General features: G+C 36.1%; 2 protein-coding genes across 2 annotated transcripts in view; one reads left to right on the top strand and one right to left on the bottom strand.

The window, feature by feature from the left end:
• Positions 1 to 3,829, top strand: part of LOC107639761 (probable galacturonosyltransferase 7) — a gene marked incomplete at its 5' end in the record, with an annotated part of 6,895 nt that extends 3,066 nt beyond the window's left edge. Inside the window, 4 exon segments of the mRNA XM_016343359.2 lie at positions 452 to 753; positions 1,681 to 2,032; positions 2,129 to 2,659; positions 2,945 to 3,829. Coding sequence (XP_016198845.1) covers positions 452 to 753; positions 1,681 to 2,032; positions 2,129 to 2,659; positions 2,945 to 3,220 — 1,461 coding nt within the window.
• Positions 4,909 to 8,787, bottom strand: LOC107639760 (protein SCARECROW). The gene is made up of 2 exons (XM_016343358.2): positions 6,644 to 8,787; positions 4,909 to 5,790 (listed from the first exon to the last, which is right to left on the bottom strand). The coding sequence occupies exons 1-2, from the start codon at positions 8,614 to 8,616 to the stop codon at positions 5,334 to 5,336; spliced, it is 2,430 nt and encodes an 809-aa protein (XP_016198844.1). The 5' UTR covers positions 8,617 to 8,787; the 3' UTR covers positions 4,909 to 5,333.

Raw genomic sequence — 9,354 nt, 5'->3', positions numbered from 1 at the left:
AAAAAAATCTTTTGTTTGATAAAAGAAGAATGTCATTGAGATGAAGAGACAAGTATACAAAAGGTAGGGGGAGAAAAGATTCTATTTACAAGATGAAAACTAACTGGTGAAAAAAGAAAAATCAATAGAGTGAAGCGTTCCAACCGATAAAGATGTCTCAGGAAAATCTCTTGAAAAGATCACGTGCTTTACACAAAAGGAAAAGAAATCCAGTAAACTAATGATTCCTTGGAATAGATTAACTTAAAACACTAATTTATTCATCATATTTATACACATAATATTAGCTTGAGTACTGCTGTACAAAAACATTACAGCTGGTAAAAGACCAACCTGATAAGTGATAACACTCAGAAGCTAAGTTAAATAACTAAAAACACAGCGGCCTGACAAACTTCTTCATAACTTATTATTTATACAGCTAGTTTGACTGATTTAAATTTTGCAACAGAATGCTATAGCCGGCCACATGAATCAAGTCACACCCGTTAAAACAACCCCGGCTGATGAAAGTGGAAAGTCTTGTGAGCTCACATTTGGTAGCTATTGCCTGTGGCAAAAACAACATAAAGAAGTTATGAAAGATGCCATGATTAAGAAATTGAAAGACCAACTATTTGTGGCTAGAGCTTACTATCCGAGCATTGCAAAACTCCCCGCACAAGACAAATTGTCTCGAGAAATGAAACAAAATATACAAGATCTGGAGCATGTGCTTAGTGAATCCACTACGGATGCTGATCTTCCACCACTGTAAGCTGTTATTCTTTTGTGGTATTTCTTTTCTCTACCGGTTTACTTACCTGGGTTGCATTCTACTTGATCAGTTATTGGAATATGATGTTTGCACATGTATAAAATTTGAACTTAAATCAAATAGCAGCAGAAGAAATATTGATAGTCATTATTGTATCAGCACGCTTGACTAGAAAAGAGAACGATGCAAATTGGCAAAGAAAACAAAAATAACTAAATACTATGTTTTTAAGTTATGGAAAAAAAGTATGCCAATCCCTTTTTCACCAGATAAAGAAGCACCATTATACATATTATGAATGGAACATCAAAATGGATGCCAAAAATATCATCCCATCCCATTGCAAATGAAGTTGACATTTGGAAGGAAATTATTAAATTTTCTAGGTTACCTGTCCAACCAAGTGATCATCGAAGCACATCAGGAACAGAAAACTGCAACAAGATTTGTGTTTCTTTTTGACAACCAAAACTGAATCTAGTGAGGACAAATAATATAAAATCATAGGGCAAAACTTCTGCTCTCAAAACATAACTAAAAGCTGGTTTGTACGCCTGTATTCATTTCTATCATGTTTTTACACTTTTATGTAAATTTTGTTCTACCATAAGTCGTTTGAATATTAGTATTTGCAATTTGAATCATGTGATTCAGTAAACATGCTAGCAATTGTATGTCGTGAATCCATGATAGTGATTCTTTATCACCAACATATGATTCCCTTGCCTATTGCTGGGTTGGGCTAGTATATTATTCTGGAAACCATTGTATCTTAGGGTTTAATATGCCCCCCTTTTTTGCATTATACCTGAAGCTATTGCTGTGGAACTTACCTTTCTGGATCGAATTCTCCTTTCTCCATGTTCTTTCCTTTATGAATTACTCTAAGATCACAATAAATTTTATGTGGTATTTTGTTACAGCATTGAGAACAAGTCACAGAAGATGGAAATTACAATAACTAAAGCTAAAACAGTCCCAGTGGATTGCAATAATGTTGACAAGAAATTGAGACAAATATATGACTTGACTGAGGATGAAGCGAACTTCCACATGAAACAGAGTGCTTACCTGTATAAACTTAATGTCCAGACAACACCAAAAAGTCTTCACTGCCTGGCGCTGAAACTAACTGTTGAGTACTTCAAATCTTCACCTGAAGAAAGGGCTGATAAAGAAAAGTTTACAGATTCTTCATTGCACCATTATGTTATTTTTTCTACCAATGTACTTGCAGCATCCATAGTTATCAACTCCACTTCAATTCATTCCCAAGTATGTTATGTTTCTTCTCATGCTTCGTTATCTTGGATTCATCAATTTCAGCAGTTGTAAATTTTAGTTTCCCTTGTTGCTGCACAAATGTTTCAGGAAAGCTGGAAGCAAGTTTTTCATGTGGTGACTGATGGTCAAAATTATTATGCAATGAAGCTCTGGTTCTTGAGGAACAAGTATAAGGATGCTGCCATTGAAGTATTGAATTTCGAGCATCTTGACCTCAATAACCAAAATGGGGATCCATTGCAACTGTCCTTGCCTGAGGAATTCCGTGTTTCTTTTCGCACTGCTGATAACCAGATTAGAACAGAATACTTCTCAATTTTTTCTCATTCACATTATTTACTTCCTGATATATTCAGCAATTTGAAGAAAGTTGTGGTACTGGATGATGATGTTGTTATTCAGCAAGACCTGTCATCTCTGTGGAACCAAGACATGGGGGAAAAGGTTAATGGTGCAGTGCAATTTTGCTCAGTTAGGCTTGGTCAGCTGAAAAGTTATCTGGGTCAGAACGATTACAACCAAGATTCCTGTGCTTGGATGTCGGGGTTGAACATAATTGACCTAGTGAAGTGGAGAGAGCTTAGTCTTACACAAACATACCAAAGGTTGATAAAAGAGGTAAGTATTTGAGTTTATTGGATTTGCACTGCAATATTTTCTTTTACTACTGCTGCAGAAAATAGTAGTATTGGAAATAGTTAAATGAATATAGGAATTGTTAGGGTAATTGTATGAGTATTAAGCAAACGTTTTACCAGACTTAAATCCGTTGGAGTGACTTAACCAACTTACTAGTTTCTTTCTATTATTTATCCATGGTTGTCCTTAATCAATATATTCATTGAAATATGTTGCTCTCTGAGCATTTTACGTTACTGATTTTTGTTTTATTTCCTCTGATAGTTGAGTGCACAAGAAGGATCAACCAATTCTATTGCATGGCGTGCAAGTTTACTCACCTTTGATAATAAAATATATCCACTCAAAGATTGGGTTCTGTCTGGACTAGGTCATGATTATGCAATTGATGCAAATTCCATTAAGACAGCTCCAGTGCTACACTACAATGGGAAAATGAAACCTTGGCTAGATCTGGGAATTCCAAATTATAAGAGCTATTGGAAGGTGTTTATCAACAAAGAAAACCAATTCTTAAGTGAGTGCAATGTGTATTCATAATACGCCATGGTCAAGTCTTGAATGTTTTGGAGATTGTAGGGGTGAGCTCTTAAGGAGCAGGAAAGATGATATGCCTGTGCTTTGGGTGCTCAAATTTTTTCCAATGTAGCTTTTCCAAGGGGGTGTTTTGAAAGAAGTGAAGTGATAGTGTTGGTGAGCTTAACAAAACAGGTTATGAAATTAACCATTCAAATAAGAACCTGGAAGCTGCACTTGATTTTCTGGCAGAATTGAGCACCCCTCACAGTTTTCAAGATAGTTAAATTGGTTTAATGTTGAGGTTTTATCTGATCTTACTGTGCTGGTAGGCAAGTATGGAGAGGTATACATGAGCAAGGCATTGGTCCAGAAAAAAAAAAATAACTCAAAATATAAAGACAGTGCAATTGTTTGTTTTAAGATTTAGTATCCTGAATGATGTAAATTATTCTTAGCCGGGAAACAAGTAGAACTATCCCTCCTAGTTCCTTGGATTTCAAATTTTTTTTTTTCTAAGGTTTGTTATTATTTGATTACAAGAATGTTGTCCAACAGCTTTTATAAGAAAAATGATACAGTAACAATTTTGTCCCCTAGTTGAAGTTCAGCATTGCTGATCTTTGCTATTCAGTTGTGTCTATTATACTGCATCAGTGACAGTTGCTTTTCATAACTTGTACGAGACAGGGTAGGTAAATAGTAATATAATGTGAATCTTAAAAGTTGCATGAGTTGCACCTTTCGGGATGCACGTTGGGAAGTCAGAAACTTAACGTGGTTCGATAAATATGTAAGAGGGAGGAATTCTTTCTTGGATGGCACTGTAGATAGAAAATAGAAATGTATGACATGGATTAGATTTTTTAACATTTGTTTAATGAAATTTCACGCATGTGGAAGAGATTTTTTCTCTCTTCTACTTTTGGATTCCTTGGTCTTAGTTTCAATTCAAATATTCTTTTTGCTTCCATTTTGTTTTTAAATTGAATTTATCCTTTGTTCAAAAAAATAATTTGAATTTATCATGGCTACCTTTTAACACCTAATCCTATAACGTATACACAAACAAAATTTATTTTCCAGTGAACCAAAAAAAGAAATATACACAAACAAAATTTTCCGGGGTCAAGCCGTAGCCTTTTGGGTATTCATCGACATGGAAGAATCGTGACCGTGTTAATAATGCATAGAATTTTTTTATTGTACTAATGCAAAGAATTTAAGCACAAATACTTAAGAGTATTAATTACCAGCACCTAAAGTCACCTAATTTTGTAGCCATTATATGAAAGTTAAATTCTCAATTATTTGCCAAATAAGCTAAGTTGCCTTTATTTATAAGTACAAGAAATTGAAATATGAATATTAAAATTCAAAATCGTATTTGTTTATAAGATATGGATAAAAATATTTTTTATTAAAATTTTTTATGTGAAATAAAAAATAAATTAAATTAATTTTTTATTATTTATTTTATTTTATATCTTAATTTATTATTAAATAAAATATAAAAATATTAATTTTTGTGTTATATACTTATATTATCAGTATTGTGTTTTATGCTGGAGTTAAAACCAAATGCAGCTTTAAAAGTCAATGGACAATTCAAGACCTAAGAATGCGCTCCAATATGTGGGAATATGCGGTTCGGAAGCCACTAAATCACTGTTACTTTCAAACTGAACAACCGAAGATAGTCAAAATCAGAATGCATTCGTAACAACTACACTACTAATAGACAACATTATGGCTAGCTATATGGGTACCCATAAAATCAAAATGTCATAGTAACACCCTTCTCAGTTCTCACTTGTCACAGTAAAATAATATTGAGATAAATTCTATGATGTTCTCCAAAACAGAGAGAAATGTCTTGCTTTGTATTATTAAATGTATACCATAGGAACCTACTTGGATGATTAATTGATTACTACCTCCGTGCTATCTAACTACATTTTCTTTTTTCCTTCTTTGCAGTGATGGTACACATTTAGCAAGAAAAGTCTCCCACTTTAGGAACACCACCTACCAAATATCTCTTTTTTAAATTAACGACCATAGAGATGGATGCTACATATAGGATTAGAATCAGAAAATGACAAGACCATAGAAAAAAAAAAACTATGGAGAAACATTAACTATGATGATGAGCCATTGCAGTGGTATAGGGTGGTCTCCAAGCTGAAGCAGTGAGCAAACAAAGATCCTTCCAACCAAGTTTAAGAATACCATTGTCCTCCACCAAAGTGTACCCTTCAGAAGGGAACATACCAAGTAACAAACTTGCTTGTGTAGCAGCATTACCAGCTAGTGATATACCTCTAAATCCACATTGTTGAAGCTTCTCCCTCCAGTTATGAAACTTTGGTTCACCAGTCCTTGATGGACCCCCAACAGCTAGAACATTCCGAATCTCCCTTGAGAGTAGTTGCTGCTCCACCACATGTCTCTCCTCACTCTCTTCTCCATAGCTTGAACCAAGGGAGTCAAATAATGCTGAGTAGTAGTGTATGGCTTCCACAAACCTTCCCAAGAATGAACCTGTGTTGCTTAGGTCTTGCTCTACCACTGTTATCACCTTAGGTGCCAACCTGCATGATATTGTAATAGAGTTTTATAATGTCACTCAATCATATAATCACAAGTCACATGCAATGGAATAAACGATCAGAATTCTTTACCATTTATCAATTAGTAAATAATAGATAGTATATACTATATGGTATATGGTAATAGAAAGCATTTAAAACTTACCATATAATAATATACTCAAGTAACATGTGACATGCAATGTAGCAACAAAATTATTTGCAAGGTAGTATCAAAATAGTATATAACGTTCACTATTAGTAAATCATACACGACATCAAAATCTTAGAAAGCTTACTATATACATTATTATGCAGTTATTTATGTCCATTAATGTGTACGTAGCGAAATTCCACAAGTCATAATCATTGGTCTCAAATTTTTTTCCCTTAGGAAGGGAAAAAAAGCAGACATAAAGTGACTACTAGACCCTAAAGTTTGAAAAAAGAAGCTAATGTTTTTGGGAAATCTTTCACGAAAAGTACTATTCCACATGTACTCAAACTCACAACTACCTAGCTAGCACAAACACACATCAGCTACCTCTGGATCATAGCAAATCATATAAGAAATCATATATAATTCTCTAAAATAACAAAATAAAATATTTAACATAAACAATATATATAATAAAATTAAATATTTTGGTAAAACATTAAGGTACTAGACGTCCAGCTTAAAAAGCAATAAAAGAAGAAAATCATCTCTCGGGCATAGCCAATAATAAGCAAGAAGAAAAAAGATCAACCAACATTTCCATAATCCATGCAGTAGTAGTAGAAGCTATTATATAAATGAATAATGAATAAATGAGATGAGAGCATGCAACAAAAAGAGAAGAAAAAGATGAATTACCTCTGCAAAAGCCACAAAGTGTTTGTGTCCGAACCAGTAACATCATAAAGAGAATGCTGCAACCAATGAACAGCAACAGCCTCAGCCTTACTAACATTAAGCCTCTCAGGATCAACGTTCCCAACTTTCTCCGCAACGCCAAAGAATTCAAACGGAAGGCCAAGCTTATTGGCGAAATCCGATAACCGCTTTCCAGTGGCCTCCAGTGCTTCCATGGAAGTTCCAAGGCCCGTGAGCCTCACGTAAGGAGGCCCACCGGGCCTGGAAGCCAGAATATGGAAGAGGCCAGGCCACTGGAGGCCTTGCATTATATCTAGATCTATGATGTGAACCCTTTCTTCTCTCTCGAACGCTTCTTGAATGGCTTGGTTGGCGGTGAAGTGGGAGAACTTGACGAAGGGGCTGATTCCGTTGAAGACTTGGAAAGCGGAGGCCACTTTCTGGCTGTGAGGAACGATTGGCAGCGTTGCGTAGATTCCGAGGCAAGAGCTGACCAGCCTTGCGGATATGGCTTCCGAGAAATACGCTGCCACGCGTTGCGCTGATGTGCCGAACGGCGTCGACAGTTGAGAAATTTCTAGAAGCATCTTGTTCGCGTCTTCTAGATTCTCCGCTGAAACTGCTTCTGCGCACTGGAGGAGTAGTGTGAGGAGGTGCAAGCCTTCTTCGTCTTTCTTCTTCTGTTGATTCATCTCCTCCGTTTTCTTTCTCGTTAGCACCGCCATTTCTGTGGCGGTGGCGGTGCTCGTGGTGGTTGCCGGTGCTGTAACAAGATCTTCTTCGGGTTTCTCTTGTTGCGGTGGCTGTGGCGGCGGCGGAGGCGGTGGCGGTGATGGTAAAGTATTGGCCAACGAAACTGAATTGTTGTTGTTAGAATCTAACGGCGTTGGCGGTACTACAGGCCAGTACTGATTCAAAGATGAATCTTGAAAATGCATAGTGCTGTAAGCATGCATGTTTGAAGTATTTGTTTGCTTCATAACCGGAGTTTTGTTTTGTGGAGGCGGTGGTGGCGGTGGTGCTGCGGGCACGGCGGAGGCGGAGGAGTCAGAAGTGAGGAGGCGGAGCCTGTACTCAAGAAGCATGGCCAAGTTTGGGTTGCAAGGGTATATAATCTCCCTGACGTTGTTGATGAGCTGAGGGATTGAGACACTATTAGAGCTGTGAATTAGATCCTTCAATATTCCATCGATCCAATTAGAAGCGGCTGAGCTTTCATCCATGGAAGAAGGCGAAGAAGTAACAACCGCAGGTGATGTTGTGTTTTGATTGTTGTCAAGTAGGATTTCTTGATTGAAGTGTTGAGCGTAGTTTGGAGCCGAAACGGTTATGGTTGTGGAGGGTATTGAGGGTGAGGAAGAATTGACGGTGTTGATGAGATTGGTGGAAGAAGATGATGATGACGATGATGAAGATGATGAAAGAGAAGGTAGCATCATAGTGGAGTAGTTGGTTGTGAGCGTCACAATGGGGTAATTTGGAATAGTAACGTTATCTCTTGATACAACAACATTACTAATACTATTACTATTATTATTATTATTAATATTATTGTTATTGTTATTATTATTATAAGGATAGTTACAATTACTACCTGTACCAACTGAGGAGCCCTTTTGAATGAAAGAGGAGGTGTTGATGTTGTTGGTGGTTCGACGAGGAAACCTAGGATACTCAGAAATGGTGGTGGTGGTGGTGTTGGTTATAGAAGGGTGAAGTTCCATCTCAGAAGCCATTCTTTTTCTCACCAATTTCCTCTCACAATGAGGCTGATTCATGAAGCCACTACTACCATGGAGAAGAAGCATGTGTTGTTGTTCTTCACCGGCGCTGATGTTGCTGGAAGCACTGGTGAGAGGGCTACTACCACTTCCGGCAACAGCAGCACCGTTGGTGGTGGTGGTGGTGGTGCTGACATTCCCATCTTCGGCAGTGTTGTTACTGGCACCACTGAACAAAGCACAAGCAGCCATGTCTGGGGATAGAGAGGAGAGAAGAGAATCAGAATAGAGTGATGATAGGCTCTATCTTCATATCCTGCTAGTGTGTTTTAGTGTCTATGTATGTATGCACATCAACAATTGTATGTGTAATGTGTGCCTTCAAATAATTAACCCCAAAAGCGTACTGTACAGTAGCATATGGTTAAACAAACAAATCACATGTCTCTTTCCTTTTCTCTATATATTTAAAAACAAACAATACTATTACTATATTCGCTATTTTATCTATATATTTTTACTTTTAGTTTAAAAGATTAATGTTAAAAATGCAAAAATAGTTCTTTCAATTAAAAAAAGGGTAAAAATTTTCTAAGTTTTCTAACAATATTCAATCATCGTTTTAGAAATGAAAATTTTTAAGATTTTAACAAATTATTTTATTTTATTTATCTATTAAATGTCTACAAATTAATAAAAATAAATAATCATACTTGACTATGGATATTATTATATTATTGATAAATGTAATTTTTAGAATTGTATATTTTAAAACTATTCGAAATAAACCCTATTAAATTATTGTTCCCGTAACATTTGTATATTATCATAATTCCTTCAATTATTATTTCTAATTTGAAAGGGGGCACATCACAAATTACAAACAGATAACGTTGTTAAGATTGGGACAGTGAATGTGTGTGTGAGACTTATAGGATTCTCTCTCTCTCTCACTAGTGTAGTTACAATCTCTTAACACGGTTCTCTATG

This window comes from Arachis ipaensis, chromosome B04, assembly GCF_000816755.2.
Source record: "Arachis ipaensis cultivar K30076 chromosome B04, Araip1.1, whole genome shotgun sequence".
In the NCBI taxonomy this organism is placed as follows: domain Eukaryota; kingdom Viridiplantae; phylum Streptophyta; class Magnoliopsida; order Fabales; family Fabaceae; genus Arachis; species Arachis ipaensis.
This window is presented reverse-complemented; position numbering and strand designations above follow the sequence as displayed.

Coding starts and splice junctions, on each gene's coding strand:
- LOC107639760 (XM_016343358.2), bottom strand. CDS start 8,616: ATGGCTGCTTGTGCTTTGTTCAGTGGTGCCAGTAACAACACTGCCGAA. Junction 5,791..6,643: donor ACTTTGTGGCTTTTGCAGAG/GTAATTCATCTT, acceptor AATATCATGCAG/GTTGGCACCTAAGGTGATAA.